Source organism: Scleropages formosus, chromosome 9, assembly GCF_900964775.1.
Source record: "Scleropages formosus chromosome 9, fSclFor1.1, whole genome shotgun sequence".
Classification (NCBI taxonomy): domain Eukaryota; kingdom Metazoa; phylum Chordata; class Actinopteri; order Osteoglossiformes; family Osteoglossidae; genus Scleropages; species Scleropages formosus.
In genome coordinates this window covers 18,963,617-18,988,074 of record NC_041814.1, presented here as the reverse complement: position 1 = coordinate 18,988,074, position 24,458 = coordinate 18,963,617, and the positions used below count along the sequence as shown (strand labels likewise).

General features: G+C 43.4%; 1 protein-coding gene across 1 annotated transcript in view; it reads right to left on the bottom strand.

Moving 5' to 3' along the window:
- The window catches only part of dpyda (dihydropyrimidine dehydrogenase a), a 124,077-nt gene that overhangs the window by 1,066 nt on the left and 98,553 nt on the right, over positions 1 to 24,458 (bottom strand). The window contains exons 19-22 of the mRNA XM_018754086.2: positions 19,952 to 20,094; positions 15,539 to 15,718; positions 1,594 to 1,743; positions 810 to 950 (exon numbers count right to left, since the gene is read on the bottom strand). Coding sequence (XP_018609602.2) covers positions 810 to 950; positions 1,594 to 1,743; positions 15,539 to 15,718; positions 19,952 to 20,094 — 614 coding nt within the window. The remainder of the gene's footprint in view (positions 1 to 809; positions 951 to 1,593; positions 1,744 to 15,538; positions 15,719 to 19,951; positions 20,095 to 24,458) is intronic.

Here is a 24,458-nt window from a genome sequence, read left to right as displayed (position 1 = left end):
GCGACCGCGGCGCGCCGCCGAACGTCTCAAATGGAGAGAACTGTTCGGAAGCCACGTTGTTAACATTCGTTAACATCCGTAAGAATTAGTGAGGAAAAAGGTGCATAATAAATATGGATTAATGAGCAACGTGTGCTATGGATGCTGAAAGGTTTATAACAGCTGTGATAACGAATATACAAATATAGTACGTTACACCGAGAATGTAATGATGAATCCATTTTTTCATTGGAAACTTTATTACCTGCACATAAAGCAGCTCACAGGACTCGGCATCACAATAATAGAGCTTTGATGGAACAGGCCCAAAATGTTATTAATACATGTATGATCATTTGTGAGTGACATTTATTTATGTAAAGAACAAGACGTAAATACTTAGGAGGAAATGCCTGCGACCACAGCTGTTGCATCCTCAAAGAAAATGAGAGTATCTCGGTATGTAGAATGCCTCTGGAGTGTGGTATTGTTCATTTCAACAAAACGTGCACATTTCTTTGAAACTGCACTGAAATAAATTAATTCAATGAGTTATTTTAATTGAATGAATTTAATAATTTGATTTAATTTAATTTAATTTAATCTAATTTAATTGAATACATTCAAACGATTTATGTCTGTGTTTTTTTTTTTTTTTTTTTTGCATGTTCAGTTCTTCCTGGTGCTTTAAATCTCTGTGTTGTGAGGCAGTAAGTGAGGATTTGTTGTTGTAAGCGGGGTAATAGAGAACTGTGACCTCAGTGCTGCAAGGGGGGGGGTCGGCTGGGAGGGTGCACAGATTTGGCACCCGAGTCTATAGCCGTGCGTACCTGGTATCCAGAGTCGTTGCAGGTCATGTAGCACTTTCCGCAGTTGATGCACATCTCTGGGTCCACCAGGGCCTGCACCTGCTCCTGGTTGCTGAGTTCGCCGTACGTCCCGATGTACTTCAGAGCTGCTGCGATGACATCCTGTGAAAAAAGCACCCGGGATTTGACAAAGGGAGAAACCCAAATGATTACAGCACCTGAGTCCCAGAAGATAGATAAAAAAAAAAAAAAAAAAAAATCTGCACTTTAGAAATGTAAATTAGTTTCCAAATACCAAATTACTGTACATTTTGAATGAATGAATAAATAAAACAGAGCAGTCCATCCCTTGTGATAAAACTGAAAGCCTTGAACCTGTGAAAAGATTAGTGCCTGGCAATCAGGAAAAAGTCGCTGGCACTGCGAGTATCATCTGATAAAGGACTTGGCGTACTTAAATGAAAATAGTCTGCATGCAGTGAAAAATGTACATGGAATGCCAAAGCTTTTAATAATAGTAGTACCAAAAAAAAGCTAAATTCAAACCCTTTTTGGTCTTACTTTTGAAAAATTGAAAAATATCCAAAACTTCGGAAGATTTAACAAACCTCACTTTAATTAGACGAGTCCGCTGATGATTTTGCTCATATATAACTTATTCCCACACATGGGAAAATGCACTACTTAAAAGAAAAAACGCAACATAAAATGAGCTATCGTAAAAGTCTGTATTTCGTGTCCCGTGTTACACAGTGAAAGTTAAAGTTATGGCAGTCAAACAAAAATATGAAAATCGTTTTCTTACCTGAACAGCTGGGATGGGTTTTGCTGGGGTATATATTCTTGGTCCTTTGGATTCTGTCGTAATGTTGCCTTTAATAGCTTTCTGCTTCTGTTTATAATCTGCCAAGATCTCATTTTTCTCCATAAGATAAGGACCAAAGTTGGGCAAATTCTGCAATGTGAGTTTGAAGGAAAAAAAAAAGCAGAATTCTATAACTCTTAAGTCAATGCGCATGATAGCTAGTTACAGGTGTTAAATTTTTGCTGTCTTACTGCTTAACCGGTGACAGATGTATTTGTTTGCATTAAAAATATGGAATCTGCCACGAGCGCACATTACATTACAATAGTGGCAAGCAACCTAGGAACGGACTTATACACCCTTACACATGATAGGCCTCGAGACCACAGTTTCACGTAATGAAGAAAAAAGAAAAACTAACGCATAAAAATTTGCCACTTTGTCAGCTCAAAGATAATTGAGTGATTATGAATAAGTAAAATATTCAGTTAAAATATTAAACGATCCGATTGAAACATTTATTTTTAAACACCGTGGCAAAAGTAAAACGAGCGCAAAAAAAAAAAAAAAAAATCATCTCAGAGACAGAGGGCTAACAAAAAGACTGCCACCGCCATTGGTTTAGCATGTGTACTTAAATATGATTTCCCTGAATATGTTTGGACGTAGATGAAAACGGAAAATACATACTCTCAAATAACATTTGCAAAAGATTAGTCGAGGTGAAGGCTTTAATTTGGACGAGTCAACACAGTAATGCTCTTCATTTCTGTCTAAAACACGAGGATCTCACTTGATGAGTTTTGGACAATACCGACAGCACCGAGAACTGTTATACAATTCTAACCAAATCCATTCTTGCCTTGGTTGTACACATTTAACCTTCCAGCCCTTTTCAGCAGGGTCAGTGTATAATGCTCTAGTTACAGCCTGTAAGCATTAAAAATCTAATTCCCCAGCCTTGTGCCCAAAGGTGTTTCTCAGCTGAAAAATGCATCCAGTGTGAATAAACATTGTCAATAATGCAAACCAACTCTTCGACGTCAGTTCTAGCCTCGGAGAAGCAGAATTCCAGCGGCTGAACGTATGGTTAGTTTATTTGACTCGCAGATATCAGATCAAGCAAGCTCAGTGACAGCTATACAGCGCTGTACATACCAGCCTTCTGATGCTGACATGTACTTCCTTATCTGGCAATTTGAGAAATAGACGTTTCTTTGATAATACAAACCCCTTCACGGGGGAATACAAGCGGAGAGATTCAAGTAGACACAATGGATAAGATGAATACAGATTTGTGTGTACAGAGCTCTGCAGTGCTTTACAATGGGATTATGCAGCATGCAAAGCCTAAGTACTCTCGCCGCACGTCCAACAGGGCTGCATGGGTAATGTAATGCTGTCTGTAAAATGTACTATTTCAAAGCCTGTGGAAAGACCCAAATTCTCTCCTCTCCCTTCCTCACCGTTCACCGCAAACCGTTTTGATAGGGTCTTTTTGATAAAGACCCGCGTGGCACCAATTATCGTTGCGTGCAGCCGGGGCTCCGCTCCGAGGGGGGGTAGGGGTGGGGATGGGTAATGGCTGACAGTCCTGCAGCATGGGGAGCAATGCAGGAACAGGGACGTTTTCATTTCCTCTGCGCCGCAATGAGGACGAGAGGTATAGTACAGTACCTGCTCGTAGAAATTTTTGCCGGATTACCATATTCATGAGAATGGAGAGCAGAAGAACTCTGCGTGCAGTTACTCTGAACATAGGAGAGGGGTTCAACCAAACTGGCAGGCAGTTTGTCTTTGCTATGCCAGATGAGGGAAACAGGACTCCTCATAGTATGTAAACGGTGGGCTACTACTAACAGAGTCCACCAGGATTATGAGAGTTTCCATAAAAACACATATAAAAGAGCCAACAATGTTAATATACGGTGCCTGTGACAACGTCCACGAACAAAATGACCATGGCCATGACCGAAATGGTGGTTCTCCTACAGGACACGTTGGTGAGAGCTACGGCATGCCTAACTTTCTTTCCCCAAGTCAACGGTATGAGCTCCTGATACAAATAACCCATTCTCCATGGACCAGCGAATGGACATGTGATGGTCCAGACTCAACAAAAGGCCTGCAGAAGTCCCTCAAGACAACATCTGGCACCCTATGCAACTACTATAACAGTAGCAGTACTAATTTGGTTGGCACTTTTCTCCAAGGCGTTAAGATACTTACAATTATTTACCCATTTATACAGCTGGATAAGTACCTTGCTCACTATTACAGCCGGGATTCAAATCTGCGACCTTTGGATCCAAAGGCAGCACCTCTAACCACTACACTACAAGCAACTCACAGCTGCTTTTCAGAAGATAGAATTTCTTCTAAGTTAATAGGTACAAATGATAGGTCTTTTGCCATATTGTAACATGTTGGTGCTAAAGGTTTACTATACGATATTTTTTGGCAAGAAAGACAAATAATTAAAATGTCTAATTAATTATGTGTATCCAGTATAAGAATGCTATCGTGTAAGACCATTTTTAAGGAAAATGAGAAATAATAGCTGATTTTGCTCTAACTCAAAGCCAGTCTGCAATCATTGGTACCTATGGCAGGCTTATGACAAAAAGAAGAGGCTTAGAATCAAAATGTAAGAAAAGGTATAGTCAAAAGTAAAATAGAAAAGCTTTACAATTACAGCTCAGTAAATTATAACAGTACCATCCAGCTTTAAATATGAAAGCAAGGTTCATCTCTGTTTCAGAATCGCTCACAGTGTTCATTAAGTCAACAAGCAGTGCACATGTGAGCAGCACACACTTTATTCTCTTTGCCAATTCAGAGGATGAACCAAAGGTACCAGGTCTGCCCTGTGTTTACCTGTCCCAGCCAGTGCGAAAGAAGGCACTCACTTAGCCCCATTAAGACCAAGCTGCCTCCTGCTTGTCTTGTGTTCTGCATGAAAACAGCCTATTTGTTGTGTAATAATTAGCCGCGAGTCCATTCTACGCTGCCGGAGCTGGTGAACTGTGGCTACTTTAATGAGAGGAAAGGGGTTGGTGCGCGCAAAGCGCCAAATCGATGTCTTGAGCAGTCAGAGAAGCACTCCTAATTGGATGCAATGTTTTCCCAAACACATGACTTGTCAACGATTTGATTGTTTTTTTTTTTTTAACCACCTTCTTCTTCTTGGAATGGTAGATCAGGCAGCTGCTATTGAAGAAACAAAGAATAAACAAAATGCCTTCTTAAATTATGCACTAGGAGGAATGGTACCTTCAAAAGACACGCTTAGCACAAGCAACGCCCATTCTGGATCCACTCCATCCTGAAGTCTTCAGCGAGACAGTGAGACCTGCCTGCAATCCCCCCGAAGACGACGGAAAATGTCCACAATAGAAATGACGCATCGGCGCAATGGCCACACATTACAATGTCCCTCTTTAGCTTTTCTAAAAACTCAAATCAGCTGCACTCAAAGCGAAACCACACAGTTTACCTTTGCTGTTCTCCTCCCATGACTTTTATATTTAAAACAATAGTACATCTACTGATAATAACAATAATAATAACTGACAACATGAACTTGGCTTGAATTCAACACGGCTTGAATCCAGCAGTCTGTGTGGAGTTTGCGTTTCCTTCTGGTGCTACAGTTTCCTCCTACAGTCCAAAGCCATGTGTTTCAGGTGAACCTGTCCCTATCGATTGCTTTTACTCTGTGTGTGTGACTGCATGTGATGGACTCAGTCCCATCTAGGGTGTCCCCTGCCTTGTGCCCTATGCTGTTACGAACAGGTCCACTGATAACCAACACTGGACAAGCAATTATCAGTAGTTAATGAATAACAGTAACAATAATAATACTCGGTCAATGTTACATATTACATAAATCCTAAATATAGCGAATGCTAATTTTGCCAATTATTTTATACTTATTTTTACTAGGTAACAGCTGGTAACAAAATGGTTAGCGTTGTTGGTTTTGGACCCAAAGGTTGCAAGTTCAATTCCTACCTCAAGCTGTAGTACCCTTGAACAAAGCAGTTACCCAGCAGTACAAATGGTAAATAATTGTAGGTACCTTAACATTGTAGCTCAACATCGCTTTGGAGAGAAGCGTCTGCTAAACGGAAAAAAATGTAATGTGAAAGAAAGTATTCCTCTAGAATGGGGTAATCACGAAGAAACAGAGTTTAGTCTGCACTTTCTACTTTCAATTTTTCCTTTTGCTCCCTGTGATAGACTGGAATCCCGCTCAAGGTATACCCCCACCACTCCCAGCCTTGCGCCCAATGCTTCCAGCATAGGCTCTGGACCACTGCAACCTTGCTCAAGACGACGGGTTATTGAAATTGGATGGATTTCTCAATCTGTGGCTTTTTTCCATTGTAAAATAGAATGGTAAAACATATAACACATCTGGAATGTCAAATAACTAATCTGTAACTCTCTATATGTTTTGTACAATTTTTTTTTTTTAATCAAAAGGGTAAGTCGAACTGCAATGAAAATTATTACGCAATACTATGCATCAAATATCAGTTTGACTGGAAATATATAGGAGGAAAATTTCCATGTTTCTGTATGGCAGGGCTATTCAACATAGCATTCAGGTCTTCACACCACTAAGAGCTCAGAAAGAGGGTTCAATGGGTCTAGTCACAAGAGTAAGTAGAGTGAGGCAGCTCACTGTCCAGCTGGAATGGACATGTGTCGGACTCAGCGCTCCAGAAGCCACACCGCTACCTGCAAAATTACAGATTACATAAAGTAAAAGACACGGAAATGTGGTACGCTGCTCCAGCGCCAATTTGCATGCTGCACCAAGCTCAAACGTGCATGTGTGCCCGTGCCAAAAGTAGCACTCTATCCATATCATAATTTTAACTTAATACTTTCTAAACACTGCACTTCCAATAATAAGCAAAAGCACGGATAAAAATGGGATGCTATCGCCTTCCGTCCCAAGGGCGAAATGAGGGGGCGACTAACCGAAGACCCCGTAGAGAACCTAAACAATAACTATATGTCTTAGCGGCGTATGTGCCTGTGGGTGAATGCATTTCGCTCCCCCAGTTCCTTATGCATGCAAAAGCAATCCTGTATTCTCTACACCAACCTTACTGCTTCAAATTGGTTCCAAGTGATTCCATACGTCATGCCGGATAAACAGGATCCTAATTCCCACGAGCCTGACCAAGTGGGTAAGTGTGTCGGAGGTTCAGAGAGCCAGGAAGAAATGTCACGTGGGTGTTTCCGTTGCGCGGATGAATACTGACTACACCGTAAGTCATTATTTCTTAATTTTTTTCTTTTCAGTTATGTTGAAGAAGCGTACGTCTGCAAATCGACCATGCCAGCAATGACTTGCTTCTTAGGTGCTCTTTTTGCAGTTCGGGGTGTTCTCACGTCTTCTCGAGCGTTATTCAAAAACGCGGCCTATCTCTAGGTTTTCAGACCTATCACCATTGATGGGTTTTACAAATCTGTTTTCATGCATTCCGCATCACATGAAATGTGCGGTTACACCCAGGGCAATTTTTAAAATAAATTTCACAATGAAAGAATCGAAATAAAACAGCAGCGTACTGCATGTTAATTGTATTTAAAGAGTAACAAAGCAGATCTATACATGGAAACAACACAGACAGATGGGCCCAAGTCTATTGAGATGCCAGATGGGAGTTGGACAAACATTTGTAGCTGTAGCTGTCACCTAAATTGTTGCTGTGGTAATCTCCAGCAAACACAATCCAGTTAATTACGGAGAACAAACCCTGTGAACAATAAATAAATAAATATGTCTTGAAATAAATAGACGAACATCAAAACAAATAAATAAGAGGAGTCCCAAGTGGCTCGGCCAGTAAAAGTGCTGGTCCGCAGCACAGACGGGGTCCGGTAGCCCAGCGACTGCTGGCTCGTGTACCACGTAGGCTGTAGCACGTCCTTGGCCATCGCCAGCCACTGGCACCAAGAGGTGCCATGGCCCTCGCTGCTGGCTCTGTTGCACAGGACTGAGTGGCTCAGAGTGTGAAAAGTAGCTGTTGACTGGCTTGGGATTGTGAAAAAAAAAATGAGACAAAGCGAGGAATTAAAAAACACAGACGCACACAGTTTCTGATATTATACCAACTCAATAGGCTGCTCTACATTTCTTAAGAAAAAAAAAAAAAAAAGATTAATTTTCTTAAACTGCAGGCCAGACTGTATGGACACATGATGTAATCCCTGTATTGCAGTGTCCCATTGACAGTAGTGTCAGTACTGGGTCTGGAATTTATCCAATTAAAAATAAACACGAGTTAAAAACAGAGCCAGCCTCGCTCTCCCCTATCCAGATAAAGTGGCCACTCCCTCCTCGCCCCCTGATGTCACCTCCCATGGTGCCATCTGTCTAAGGTGGTACGGAGGGTTTGAGAACGGGCGGAGAGGACTTGGCAGCGGCAGTGATCCATTCTTGTGGATACAGGGGTTCAACGGTCACATCCCCTGAGACTGGAGCTGGTGACACGCTATCTTGTAAAACCAACGCGCAAGATCAATACAGGCGTTACATTACAAGAGTTGCCTGGTTCAATTTCAACCTTTTGTGACACTGACATAATTCCTTTGAAAGGTTTGACAGAATACATAACTCAATAACCTGCTGTAATGTAACCTAATAATACAAGTAAGAGAAATATTAAAGTCTATTTACTTTTCAAAGTGCTGTCAATCAGTCCCCTAATATGGCATCCCAGGGCACCAAACAGGAGACTGCCAAAGGTTGAGCCTCACAAAGACAAAAAAGTGAATAAAACAAGACTATGAAAATGAAACTTTATCCTTCCGACTTTCGCAGAGCTACATCTTCCATAAAGCGTATTTATACACATGCATAAAAGGATTACGAAATGTAGTTTTAAAAAATGTAGGGATCTGAGGGCCTCTTCAAGACATCTTGACCTATTGGCGATGTGGACCGGGTTGCTGACTTGGATGTAAGAGATGAGGCATCATCTGTCCCTGGCAGAGTTGCCACGCTGACGTCTGATGTGCGAAACAAACCCATGCCTGGCAGCCCAACTGGTGGGCAGCAGGACCAAAGGGCAAATCTGCAGTATTTGCCCTTTGCCATGGCAGTTGATGTTAATCTGATGTAAGACCGATGGGGGGGGGCGGTGTGTGGGAGCCCCACAGGGAGGGGAAGGGGGCAACACAGCGATCCTAGAAGTCCAGCAAAACGGCCTCGGCCTATTGGCGATGCGGTGGGGGTTTCTGCCTTTGGTGTGGGAGATCAGCGTTCGATTCCTGCCTCAGGCGGTCCCCAGCAAAGATCCTACGGAAGCGAGCGTGTGCCAAAGCAGCGCGATTCCCGCAAACCCGAGAAAATCCGGTTACCGAAATGCATTCGATTTAACGTTACCGTTTCGCGCTCGACGCCGGCGGCCGGCCACGCGTCACGGGTAATTCTCTCTAAAGGCGCGAGGGCTCCGTACTGACTTTGAATAATACCGCCGCTCCGAGCGGCCGCGCGAGATGCGGCTGACCTTTTTCAAAGAGGTCGCGCTCCGTGAAGGTAATGGGGCGTGCCAGAGACCCGAGGTGCAAGCCATTCGAAAGCGATGTGTCGCTGTCACTCAGAAGCACCGCTCAGGGAGGAAGCCCCCTTGGGCTGGCCGGAGACCGAGCTGGAACAACGTACAAAACGGCAAGGTTCACGAGCGATGGCAAGCGGCGTGCTCTTGTTTGCAGCCACGTGCCACCAGCTGATAACTACACGTTTGCGCACTGCATGTGATGAGTGCTTCAAAAGTGCACCCAGCTGGCTACTTAAGAGAGGGAGAGGGAGAGGTAGAGGGGGGGGCAGGGTTCAACGGTGACACAGTACAGAGTAACTGATGTCAGTGACTAGTGCCGATGCTCTAGACGCTAGGGTGGCAAGCAATGTGAAATAAAAACGAGCTTGGTCACAAAACATTTATCGAAAATCATTATTATACAGAGTGATAGCGCATCGTCATCAGTCTTTTTCTAATATGATTATAGATATTAAGTAGAAGAGGTAAATAGCTGCTTCACATAAAGAGGCGGAGCAGTAATTGAGTTTTAACAAGGGTTGTGCTAATGTCCATTGTGCCTGGTCGAAACCATTCTGCAAGACTGTTAGTCATATGCTGGTAACTGTGTTAATAAGGATGAATGCGTGCAGAGAAGGAGGTGTTAATATTCAAGAACCCCTCCCGCTTCTCTCCACCGTTCACTGCTATTCTGGGTTGCACTGGCTGCAGTCCGCTGTCCACAATACCCCCCGCATCTGTCAGGATTCCTCAAAAGGAGTGTGTGTGTGTGTGTGTGTGTGTGTGCACGCGCATGTGTGCTCTCTGCTCCAGTAAACCCCTCCGCCAAGCCCGTGACACACACGAGATCACACGTTGCTATGCAGGCAAACCGGTGCTGACTTGAGCAGCGGAGAGCTACGCGCTGCCGGTAACTGGCAAACCGCAGACTCCCGGCTGGTCAGCGAGACGCCAACGAAGTGGTCGGCCAGGAAGCGTCGCCCGACTCCGGCCGTGCCCAATTATCACAGCGTAGTTCCTCATTGCAATCAGCAAATGACACAGCCCAGACTCCAATAACTATTTGTAGGGTTGCTTTTACCATCATGCTATTTTCCTGGTAGCTACCCAAAAATAGCTTGTCAGACATTTATTGTTGCTATCATTTAGTTCAAACGATGAATGATTTTTCAAAAGCAATATCGCTGTACAGATGAGCCAGCAATGAGAACACTTGTTTGCGTCCGTCTTTCCATATAATAATTACGTTGTGCTCAGTCCTTAGGCAAAGGACATTCATCTTGTTTGTTGGCTTGCAGCAAAGAGGAGAGCCTTCGCTTATTTCGGCATTAAAGAAGATAGCTACCGCCAGAATAAAAATCGCAATATAAAAAATAAGGATACATCTTAAGGGATGTGGCATTTAAAAATGTAACGGATGCCTGGACCTCCAGCCCGTTCTTCACCCTGTCCTTGACCGAGCCCTTCTTCCTCCGAATCGCAACAGTAAATGCTGCATTAATGTTTCCTAGGTTCACGCAGGCCTCATCTTCACCCCTTCCGGAACAAAAAAATAAAGAAAAATAAAACACGAGCAATGTCACCATCAGAATGCAACAAGCTGCATGAGCTCCTACTGTACCGTATCTACAGCGGTGTACTACAGCGAAGCCCTCAATATACTCCGTGTATTCATTCTAATCCGCAGGACTTCCAGTACGACACAGCTCATATCTGCTGCTCCGGCTTACTTGTCTGCCGAGGACAGACTTCGCCATACTCCTGCATTGCCATCCTTGCTCAGTTAAATGTCTTTGGTAGCCCACTTTGCTTTTGTCTGCCTCTGCATGTCTCCAAGGGGTCCCGGGGCTACCTCTGGCAAACCATGTCTGAGGAGGCCAGCGCTGCCAAAATGACACCGGCAACCATTAAATCTCATGTAGTCCAAAGGGACATTTCCAGCAACAATCAGCCTTCCTCATCCGCTTCTTAACACACAGTTCATTACATATCCATATTTACAGGCAAACGTTCCATTTACATAAATGGACTGCAATCATAATAATTATAAGGGGCACAGGAAACAGTTCTCCTTTTCGCAGACCGACCCCGTTTTTATTACGTCTGCAAAATCACCCGTCGAGTGCACCGTGACAGCCGGTTTTAAAAATACACCGCATTAAATACGGATTTGATTGACTGACTGATACAAATTAAGAAAAACCTTCGGGAGAAAAGCTTTGCAACATGACAGAAGAGTTGACTGCGGACATCCAGAAAAGGTTTTAAAAAGGAGTCCTTCTATAGCGCCCGTCCCCGTCTCGGTAGCTGGCAGGGTGAATTAGCGGCGGCCCCCTGCGGGGAGATGCGGGCCGGTCCGGCCGAAGGCCTCATTACCTCAGCAAGCCTGCCAGGTCGTGCCGCGCCACAAAGGCGCTACGGCTGAAGCCGGAGAGGCGCCGCTCACTCACTGCCTGCCTCCTGCGGCGGGCGCACTCCCGCCTCTTGTTTGGCACGGCTCGCAGTTGGAACTCTGCGGCCGAGACGCTGGGTTATGGATGGCGGCGGAATCCACGGGCCGTGTCCCTTCCTCGGCCGTCATGAAACGTCTGCTGGAAATGCTGTCTGAGCCTTCCTTTCGGCAAAATAAAACAATATCCGCATAAAGACTCTCCTTCCTAGAGCCTCTACTGTAGTATTCTCCCGCCACCCAACGCGAGGGTGCTGCGATACAACTGTACTCTTCCGTCTGCTTTTAACGCACACGGAGCGAGAGGTGCAGCCGCGACACTTGCTTTCTTCCACGAATAAGATGGTTTGTTAAACCCAGCAAAAGCATTACCGATCACCTTTAAGCATTTTAATTATTATGCATCTGGTGCTATTCTCAGATGTTGCTCTTCAAATTGGTTTGCACATTTCTGTGTGAAGCAGCACAAACTAAACATGCCTTATTCTACAGTTCAGTAATTTAAATGTTTTTCGAAGACGCCGCCAGGAGAACGAGATCTCTCCGGACCGAGCCGGGAGTTTCTCCAAATAAAAACACGTCATTTCTAGGTGGCTGTCGAGTGAACCTGCTTCCTTTGTAGAACAATCAATCCGAGCAGGTGGAACGCTGTGTAACAAACAACGTTTTACCTCGCCAGTTCCGTACCAAAGGCAGCGCGCCGCAAGATCGAGACGTGTATCCGCATCTCCCGGGATTTGTAGTTCTTACCGGGCGAATTCAACTGTACGGTGAACGTTGGCATGCCGCTCTCCTCAGCGCACTTCACTGGCAAAGCACAGCGGGGAGTGCGGCTCACTGACAGGCACCGTGCACACCCAATCATCCATTAAAAAACGACATCTCTCGGGCCTCTTTATTGTGATGCTACTGTAACTCTTCACAGAGGTGGAAACTTAGAGAAAAACCAGAAAGCATGGGCTACTTACTAAGACAAAGCCGGTGATGTCTCTTTCAGCCGAGCTGCGGAGCACCGAGCGCCCCCCCACCCGCCCCGGCACCACACGCAGCGAGTCCTGCCAGGCTGACCCGTGCCACGCGGGGCCCGTGGCCTCAATCGCCCGCCCATCCGCCCGCCGAGGCACCGCTCGTCCCCCGGAAACCTGTCGCTCTGCGTCACCCTCCTTGGGCATCTCGGCGGGTGAGCTGGCACCCCGGTGGACAGCTATGCTGCTGCTCCCCCCACGCGAAGCCCCCGTGTCAGCCTCTCCATGCTGGAATTAAAAATGCATTTGGCATTCTGCCTTCCATGATTTGATTTGGAAAAAAAAAGAAAAAATGTTATGCACTGCTGAAGGATATGCTTCAACTGTCAGTCTTCTTCATAGGCGGAAATTTTGTCAACTTAAAAACATAAGAAGGAAACAATCGAAACAGTGAACCAAAAAATGTCAAATTTAAATATAAATAAATAAATAAATAAATGAACTTGTGAAACTGTCTAAGGTACTGTTTAATTGCGTTTTGCAGGTATTAATATACATTTTATTTTTTCCCCTGGCCCTCATATGGAGATTTTAGGCAGCAGGCAATCACGGCCCTATTCAATCACAGAATTGGTCATAAAAGAAGAAAACACATTATAAATCATTAACACCTCCTCCTGAAAGGTTGTTATTACTTAACAAGACAATAGGGAATTTATCTGGGTTACATAATAACAACCGAGAACATAAGAACTTCAGTTTTTTAGAGAAGATATTCCGTTTTGTAAATATTACTTGCAAGGAGAGATATTTGTCAACTGTGGTGAATATTTAACTTATATAAAGTACATAACTTAAATATTTAACTTTGTAAATAATGTTTAACTGGTTGTTATTTGATAGTAAGGCAGAACTGACCAATACACACACACACACACACACGCTGTATATACACACTTATCAGTAGTGAAGTGATACACACATATTCATACTTCTCAACGGAGTATATCATTAATTAACAGCATGCAAATGGAAAAAAGTATATTCTGATTTATAAGAGAGGAACACAATCAAGATATATCAAGTATGTTGAGGAGGGGAAAAAAAAAAACAAAACAATTTCCTTCTTTTAAATACTTAAAAAGTTGAAGAACTAATTTGCTAAAGAGAAATGTTTTGTTCGAAAAAAGAGGACTGGAAGTTTGTAAATCTAACGATTTTAGCACATTCCCACAACCCCATTATGACTGGCAAACTGACCACACTGCAAAAGTTGGGAAAAATCAAACCCATTTAACCCCTTTTAATTTTGCCTGAGGTCCCTTGCAAATAGTCATTATTTTAAACAATCAAAACTTTCATAGCATAATTCTGTTAAGCATGTAATTGTCAAAAATCACTGATAATTCAACAGGTTGTCTCAGTTTGAGCAGATTGTGACGCTCATTCTCATTTCATGTAAAATCACAGGAATTTAATCGCTTTGTGCACAAAGTCACAATGTGCTCTGATTGTTCCTTTGAAAACCAATATGTAACTGGCCGCTTTGTGGCTGCCCTTCCTGTCCTTGGGGCTGCGACCTTAAAACATGTCTCGTTAAGACAACAACTCATATTTCATTCTAAATTGCTAAGTAAGTTAATTAGCTGTTCAACAATTACGGCCTTACACACAGCCGGAAAAAAACGTGAAGAGTGATTCACATCCGCATGCGGCAGCAGATGCAAAGCCAAGGAAATGCGAGCGTGGCCCCTAACCAGTCATATACAGCACCAGTGAAAATCCGGGTGCGCTGGGCAACCTGAGCACTATTTGTAGGGCTCAAACTGGACAGAAGAGTGAAAGCAAGTTGACCAGGTGCTTTGTGAGAGGAAAAAAAAAATTGTTTCCACCAATTGCATTCAGACTTTTGACTGGTACTGTAATTTACTCATCTGTATATTAGTCAGCAATAAGATGTGCAGGACTATCTGATTCAGCCTCTCTGATGCTTCCCTTTAACCTTTCCTTGCTACACCTTTCTGCCAGGATAGACAATGAATTATGGAAAAATGCATATAATAAGAAGCGTAAAACCTTAAAAAAAGATTGAGCGTAACTGTGATCTCATATAGCTTTACATTCAATTTGATTAGGTGTGCCGTTTTCATTACGACAAAGCAAGTGTTTCATATGGGTAGCAATATGAAATTAGCAGTTTTGCAAAGAAAATAATTCAAACAAAAAGAATAATATTTTTGAATATTATCAGTATGTAAACATTCTTATTTTTTTCGTTCTCAACTTTCTCTACTAAGTTTTCCCTCATATAGTAAATGCTATGTTGTTACCTCTGGAAAATACAAAGAGCAATTTTTGATTTTTGATGCAGTTTGATATTTGATATGTGAATACAAACAAAGGAAAGCAACAAACGACCCTTCCTACATTTCCTCAGACAGGGGTCTAATGCCAGAGGCTGCTCTGACAGTTGTTGCAGTATTATGCTGGATATAATTCAGGCTTGACATGCCTGACCTTTCAAGGCTTCCATTGTTGTGACAAAATCAGAACACAAGTATTTGCTTTTGGTTGTTTTGTTATTGGTATCATTACACTGAAAGAATTTCCCTTCCAAGCAAATCTAACACTGTCAGCTCACTGTGCACAGCCGGAAGGAGTCCAAATATCCACCCTGTATTCTTTCTTTAACATGTTTCTTCAATATGATGTACTTTGCGTTTTACTTAGATAATTTTTTTTTTTACATTTAATTTTTTGACAATGTAAAAAAAAAAAAAAAAAATTACATTACAGTGTAATTTTGGTGCCTGTACCCGAATCGAGAAGTTAAAGGACAGAGTCCATATGAACAACGTTACCGTTCGAATGTATCCTTTAAATTACACGTGCTAATGAGAGGTACGGGAAATCGTAGGGGTCTGTGATGACGTCAGTGGACGTTGGCAGAGTTAAAGGATGGAACTCACCTTCGCTAGGATCTCGCTCACCATGGGTACCGGCTTGCCCTTCTGGTGACGCGGGGTAGGTGGGGACTGACCGTTCCAGTCACGCAGCTCCTCGATACTCTTCAGGTACAGCAGAGTCTTGAGGCCCAGGCAATAGTCTTCGATCAGGGTGAAATCCTGGTTCTGGATTGCACTGCACACCTGTTAATGCGCCCACACGGAAACACACGCAGACTTAGGGTCTAGGAAGATAATGAAGAATGTCAAGGCTCCCCTGGGGAAAACAGGATAAATGTTTATCACGCCTATGAGGTACCAACAGCCCCTTGTCAAGTAACATCGGAGCAGGAAGGACAGAAACTCGCATGAGCACAAAGTTTCTCTGTCTGGCGCAAATTGCTCTGTTCCTTATCGTTTATCAATGGAGACAACATGCTCCTCATTATAAATACAGCTTGCAAATATGCATGAGCAAAATAATGCACGCATCTCCAATATGTGCGGCGCAGGAGACCGACGGTATCCGCAACCTGGCCGCACGGTGACGGGATGCGTCTTACAAAGGTCGTCCTCAACGCGGGACGTCGGGTGCCATCGATCACTATCAGCGTGCGGAATCATCCGCAAAATCTATGGCGGTCCCTAAGTACAAGCGAACGTGCTGTAAGATGCAGATGCTTGCGGGACCAAAGCACAGATCGAGATATTTCATTACTTCTAGTAATCTAGCCCTCTCTTTGGGACACGTGGCAGTACGTGTCACGCTGTTCGCGCGCAACTTGACGACAGATAAGGCTGCCGCTCAAGTTTATTACAACGTGTTGTCATTCGGGCCTCTCGCCGTCTTGAACCGCGCTGCGCCGACACCGTGTTCCACACGTCAGAAAAATTAAACATCGTTAAAAATGGGAAAAAAAAAATATTAAGATCACTAAAACATGGATTATGCGGGCCTTGTTGTCCCAAGGTAATTTCCTCTTGGCTTTAGTTACCGAACGATATTCACAAAATTGCCATTTTTTTTTTCCCCCAGCACATTCACATTTATATATTCAAAAACCCCAACAGAGAGGAATACATTTATTTATTACACTCAGTTCTTGTTTGAGGTTGTGTTTGTATTAGGCCCGTGATTTGCATATAGGCCCTTATTGTGATCCGTTAAGATGGCAGCCTGCACGTACTTATTCTGTTCAAAAACAAACAAAATAAGAATAGAATCCAGGTGAAGAGTCATTACAGAGAGGCCCGTGCAGCAAGCTGGAGCGGAAACGGAATGATTGGCTTGTAAATGCGCGGACTAACGGGAATGATAGGTCCGAGCGAGAAAACACACACCTCATCTCGTGAGGTAACTAAACACCGGTCCTGGGAATGATTAAATTCCAAACATAAATCACTGGAAACCTGCAGTTCATTTGAGAAACGCGGGAGAGAAGACTGATAAAATGGGTTCACAGGCACGCCGGCACCAACTCATTTACGGCAGACAAACTCGCCGGCTCTCCCGAGGAATACAGTAAACATTAATTAGAGGGTTTATGCCTCCCACAGACAGAATGGTTTTACAGCAATTACTGGACACATTTGAGGGTTTTTTTCTTAGGTTTATTTATGTGTAAACAGGAATTACATTCTTCTCAGCGGCCCGTATCCTTGCGGTGACTGACCGGTTTACAAGAGAACGCCAGGCTGAGAGACTCGTAAGTGTGCCCCACCTCAAGACGAGCGATAAGAATAATGACAAAATCACCGGCCTCCGAATGAACATCGACATCAGTCTCACATCTCGAGCACGATCTCAGTTTCCAGGCATCAGGTTATTCGCAGGGACCCGTAATAAAGGCACTGGCGTGGATATCATACGCCGTCAATATGTTGTTCTCCGCTAGGATATAAGGGAGAAGAAATATTACATAGGAGATACTATAACCGAAAGGCGTGCAAAATGGAAACGGTTCTTTTAAAGCGTCTTCCCATAAAGTTCTGCTTTCTTTCTTAGTATGGAGTATCTAAAGCTTTTGGGGAGCTTGGCAATGACCTAAAAATGGCTCAGTTGTGATAATAAGGGGCCTCCCATGATGTCTGTCTCCCAGCTCCACCCTCACCGACAACGAAGCTCTTATTAGTTCGGTACCGCACATTTATATCGTGGAGCACCGCGCGTAGTGTACGATGTTCTGTCATAATTCGATAAGCAAATTATACAAAGAAAAACAGCTAGCGAACCTAAAGTGCTGCAGAAATGGACTGCACCGTACAACCCGAACACCACAGCCCGGTGTCAGACGGAGAACCTCCATTAGTGCTTTTCATTTTACCCCAGAACATCAAAGATTTGATGTCCTCGTACATTGCATTTAGCGCTAATGTAACCGACTGCAAAAATAAATCGAAGGGAGAATTTCTAAGTAGTTTCCAGGCAATTGAGACAGCAGGCTCTTTTTGTCTGCTCCGCAGCCGCGGAACAGCATTGATTTCGGCTCCTTCTGAGGTCTCAAATGCTTTTAGATTCCCTTCTCCCTCTTTCTGTCAGCTCTTTTATTTCCAGTGATAAAATGTTGGTTTTTAGCAGAACGCCATCTTCTCCAAAAGAGAAAAAGATTGAATCAGCTGGGCCTCAAGAATGCTGCCGCGGCTGTTTAATAACTCCCGTCCCCGAGTTTGAACCGGGTGACGACGTGCAGCAGGACACACTCCTGTGATGTTGTGCCTTAAGGACCACATGAGATACTGTGTTCAAAAAAAGGTTGAAATAACAAGAACGCGGGGGGGTTCAAGCTCCCCTGCAGAATATACCGGAAAACATTTTCCAAAATTTATTACATATCATCGTTCATGTGGATTCTCTAAATAGCAGCGTGTGCTACCGCAACACCTTTGCCACCGGTATCATCTGTAAGTTGGAGAAAGCCACAAATAATAAACAGTCAGCTACAGGTAGTGTAATGGTTAAGGGCATGTATTTGTAACCTAAAGAGTTGCTGTACTATTCTTTAGGTTTGCACATAACCTAAAGCGCTCTGGTAAAACCGCCAGCTGTATTGACGGGTAAAACCGCTCAAATTCCAATTTGCACTGGATATACGTCTTAGGGAAGCAGCATAATGACAATTATGATTCCTCCCGCTTACTAGAGGGTAAATATCAATACATTGAATATGAGAATTGCTCTTATATTGAACTTCATAACTGTTTGGATGCACCTAGAGTGACATAAATTGCCCTCCAGGATATAAGAAGTGTCTAGGGTTCACTTGGGCATTTCTGAAACAACCCATTTCCATTTACTTCTCTAAACACATTTACAAGTCTATTAATTACTGTTCATTTGGCTGGAACTTGTCCAGAGTAACTTACAGTGCTAGATTGGTATACTAAGCCTCTTACAATTATTTACCCATTAATACAGTTGGGTAATTTTTAGGGTAAGTACCCTAATCAATGGTATTACAGGCGGAGTTGGGATTCAAACATGGGTTCTTTAAGCACAAGGTGGCAGCTCAAACCACTATGTTACCTTCCCTTTACTTTACCTGTTATCCCAACTTTCAGAATGAAGGGAATTAAAAAAAGAAAAAAAAAAAAAGGAAAAAAAACCGAACCCCCTGATACAATACACACTCCACCTGACAACTATATATTGCTCTTTCTTTTTCAGTAAAGTAAAAATGTTTCAGACATTGCTTGGTCCGGTAAATCTGAGAGAGAGAGAGAGAGAGAGAGAGAGAGAGAGAGAGAGAGAGAGAGAGACGTTCTAAACCGTGCCCTAATTAACAGATATTCAGAATGCCCAGTTAAATTTTGCTATGTGTAACCGGTAAAAGTATGGGACAGCCAGCTGCTGTAATCAGAAATTAATGAAAGCCATCGGTGAGCTTAGACAATCATTTTGTTTTTAAGAGGAATACTTTGCTGTTGCCGCTGCAAAATAGCCTTGAGTCAACACTATATACTCTTTCTCACAGTCGAGTGCACAGTAGAGTACAATTATATTCCCCATTTACCATCCAACTTCTCTTTAAATACACTGACGCAGCGAGGATTACAACCTTTTGTTTTCAAATCCTTGTCTGTTTACTTTAGATAATGTACTCGAATGGGCACACAGATGAAGCGGACATGGAGGAAAATCGCAGTCACACTACTCTTTAAACATCCAGGACAGTGAACACCTATAACATTTGTTGCATATAAAATGCACACACTGAATGAAATATAAAGGTATACTGCTTGCAATGACTTAAAAAGTATTCAGACCCTTCTCATGAGACTCATTTTGTCCAAACCGCAGAATCAATTTATTCTCAAAAATCCAAATAGTTCATTCGGAAGTCAAGATCAGGAAGGGCCACTTGGCAACAGCTGCAGTGACGCGCAAGGCACGGCACACAGACGAGACCGGACGAGACCGGACGAGACCCTGACGGTTACCTGCAGGACGGAGGCGCCAGCGTGCAGGAACTGCAAGCCCGCCTCGGCAGAGTCGATCCCCCCGGTGGCCAGGATGGGGAACCCGGGCAGGGCCTTGGCGACGGCGGACACGGCGCGCAGGGCAATGGGCCGGATGGCGTTTCCTGTAAGCGGAGCGCATCGCAGCAAAGGCATTTTACACCAAGTTACATCATCCAAAAATACAGGTTTATACAGTAACAAATGTTGCGCGTTGCTTCAGCAGATCGTCTCGGACAGGTGGAGAGCAAAACGCGAAATGTTCGAAATGCGCCCAAAATTATTGAACAGCCCACAGCGTACGACAAGGATTTATTTTTGTTTTAATATTACTAATGCTAAGGTAATGCCATGAGTTCATTTCCTTCTTTTAATGGTGCACTGTTACAACTGAGGCATTTGGGAGGCTTAATTGTGAGCAGTGAAAGGGAGGTTTTGGAACCCCTGCAGGGTCCAGCAGTAATTGCCACGGTAACAAAGCACAGAGACTAATTTGAGAAAAAAAGAGAGGGGAAAAAAAAAAAAAAAACAATAGTTAGAAAAAAAGGAGAGAATGTACTTTGAGGCCTGTCCTTTTTAAGTTAAATCCCTGAAGATCATTGGTCCTCCTTACGCTACATTTATTTATTTATCCAGGCCGCAGTGTCCCTAACGAATTAAAATCTCCTCTCCACCGGTGGTGACAGATGGAGCCATTTATCACATTAGATTTAACCTCGTTTAGCCGGTAGCTTTCCTTTCATTGATCCCATCTACGCATTGTCTCAACTCATTTTGCTTCCGCGGTCCGCAAGTCTCGATGCAGGACTGCAGAAAGAGCTTCTTCTTGCACGCCGAAATGAAGCCCGTCTGTCGTCTAAGGTTCGGGAGAGTAAAATGCAGAGCCTAACCCTTATTCTCTGTCTTACGCAACTCCCCGCCACTGTAAAGCATCCTCTTTCCTCCCACCTGACCATTCTTATGATTATGTTTATACGTTTATGAAGAAATGTGTGACAGAGTCCCAGTATGCAACATAAACAGGGATTACTCTAGGGATGGTGCCCTGCTGCTACTATACTGATTTATGTGTTTAGTCTTAAGTACCAGCTAAGCATCCAACAGGTGTTACGAGCATTTCCAGTTATGCTGATGGCGTACTGGAATGGAATCTGCTAGCTCTACTGGACACCGGGAGTGCAGTGTTCATTTTACGTTGTGTTATCCGTATTTAAAACACATTTTGTTTTAAAAAAAAAAAAAGCTAAGAGGAATTGTACAAACATGCACGCTCGGCCTGCAGTAGCCAGGCATCCACAGAATTACACACACCTATCTTCAGATAAGCGCCTCTGAACGGCACGTATCGGGGCCACACACAGGCACGGACGCAATCGCACCACAGCGGCCGGATTTGTAAACCATTACGGGCGATACTCAATCATTCAAGCTACTGTACCCGTATGTCTCCCAGCACTTTTCAGTTTACACATAATGGTCTCGGCGCCCTGCCTCGCACCAAGAGGAGTGACAGCGCTGTGATTTGCTTAAAAGCCCAGGCTGTATTGCCGGTCATTTCCTACACTCGTGGGCTCGGATCAGTCCCACTGATAGCTGTTGTTATCTGAGTGCAGATCACTGGATTGTTCTTATTTGAACATTTGGCAACCTGTTCGGAACCATCTTTCATTCACGGCACGCTCACGGTGCTGTTGGCAGGCACACGCGGCACCTCCTGCGGCGGAGGGAATATCGGTTCCTGTGCAGTAGTGTGAACAAGAGCTCGGTGCTGCTCTGCGGCCAGCGAGTGAGAACTGCTTACTCAGTCTGCGCACGTAAACACTGATATTCTCAGTGCCGCGTGTGTGTCTGTGTGGCTGAATCAAACAGGGCACGGAAAACTTGGAGCCCCGTTCCGATTATTTGTTTAACAGGGAGTATAAAAAAAGTGAACAAAGTTAAGGCCTAAGCAGCATGCTGGTTCAGCGAGTAGCTATGCTGCCAAACAGCTCCCAAGTTCTCTCCACATTAGTCTGGATTTCCTACCGCCTGCTCTGTCTTCTTCATCCCACAATCCAAACATGCAGCACTCATCTAGCTCTGAAATAACTCTAATGAACCAGGTATGGTACCTAATCCAAGGTACCCCCGGCTACAGCACACAGTGCCCTTTTGAAGGAACCTACCTTGAATTGCAGCAGTAAAAATTACACAGCTGTATGAATGAATAAATCACTGCAGTAGCTTAACACTGCAAGTCACTTTGGAGAAAAGCAACAGCTAAATGAATAATAAATCATATAAAAGATATTATTATTATTATTATTATTATTATAGTTGACGATAGGACCCGTGTAGCCCACACACTAAGGGTCAGTGTCCACTCAATGGAGGGATGGAAGGACACCTGCAGACCCGGTATGTGATAATTGCTTCGGCATGCTGCTTCAGAGCTGAGAAACATTTAACCGATGTGCACCAGATACGCGATAATTCCTCATTTAACTTCACATGTCGTGTTCGCGTACTTGGCAAGTAATTAGACACATGCTTTATCCGATAAAAGTAAGTGTCAAATTAATCGAATTTATCAAAACCGTAAATGCAAAAGTAAAAATGACGCGTAGCACGAATGTGGAACAAGTGGAAGATAATAATAAAACGAGAGTGGGGGGGGGGGATCACTAAAACGCTATGGACTGAAAGGAAGAGGCTTCCGGCAGTGACGTATCAAACATATATGCTGAACCTTATCGTATGGTGCACATAACATTCGAAATGCGCACGGAACAAACCCTTAAGTGCTGCAGAGCTTTTAAATCTGACAAGCTGATTAGCCTCCGAATTCTGCTTCTTTAAGCCTTTTCCATCCAGACGTGCTTGTTATTTTATGCCTTTCATCCTGGTAACCCATAGGTGGCCACAATAAGCCACGTTCAACCTGACACTTATTAGCTGCGTTTCAACACTGGCACACCGAGATACTGAGAAATGTATTCAAATAACCAATTTCAATTAAAATAGTTGCGATGAAATGCCTTGAATGTATTTTTCCCGCCATTTTAATATGGTGCAATAAAAGTGTTAAGATATTTCTGACATTTTCAAAATGTCATCAGTTCACCTTTTCTTTTGAAGGCGCAATGGCATTATAGTTAAACAATTACCAGATAGAAAAGCATTTTAATAGAACAACTCAGTAAGTTTAATGGATGAAAAAGATGTGTGTGTGTGTGTGTATATATATATATATATATATATATATATATATATATATATATATATATATATATACACACACACACACACACACACACACACACATATACCGTGTATATTTTTATACCACCTCCTTTTTCAGTGGACATTGTTTACTTATGTAAAACCCACTGCTCCTCCTGGAAGGAAAAAAGTATGCACGATTCAAAGTGGGTTAACAATACACGGATAAGCCAAAGTTCGTTCTGCCTTTTTTTTTAATAAGATAGCTGGGGAAAGTCAGTATTAATTCATTGATTAAAAAGAACCTGCTGAATGTGGGACAAACTTTCAATTTCAAGAGAATAATAGAAACCTCTTCAGCGTGTGGCCTTTCTGTTTCACGGGACAAAGCCGCTCTGCAGTGATATCATATGATTATTATCTTCGGCTGAAGATGCATAATGCAGCATTTGATATGTGTATTTGGTATTCAGGGTCTGAAAAGGCCACTGGCTTTCAGTGCTCACAATGCACAGATAGGACTGGAAGGAACACCGAACACTGCCGGCAGACACTCGTTTTACTCTGCGTGAATTTATTTGGAGTGGGTGGGGTGAGCGGGGTGGGGGGGGATTACAAGGATGTGACTGCTGTTTATCCACACTGGGTCTCTTGATACATCATATTCCTTTTTGATTCTCTAGAACTGCTTTAATTGCACTGCTTGAATATGACCAAAAGCTAAGATAAATCACACATAACGTGGTCCTGCTCAAGGGTAAACGTATCAAATTTGGACAGAGAGCTGGACATTTTACTCCAATGAAAAGTAAAAAGAAACGAAGACACGTCGTTCATCCGGGGCGGTAAATGCAGAATCACGGGTAGAATTAAAACCTCACGACACAATAAAATAACAAATGTGCTCTGCTAGATGATAGGAGCTGCACAACTTGATCTCCCGATGGCCCCAGACACCACAGAAGGCCCTAGAGTCGAGCTCGGACTCCCGAAGACCTCGCCGTAAACTCAGAGGATGCCGCACATTTGAAAAGACACAAACCCAGACAGGACGAGCGAGGGGAATCGCGAACGCAACAAGCCACGTTCTCCGAGGATCTCGAGTCAGAGGGAAAGACGTAAGCAAATAAAGGCGGACCACTTCTGCCTCGGGCAATTTGGCCCTCGTAGTGCACGCAAGAACGCACCGACAGAAAGGTGACTTCATTATCTTTTTTTTTTTTTTTTGCATATCATGAAAACAACCTCTTACTAAATGAAATATTAACAATTCAAATTCCCTGATCGA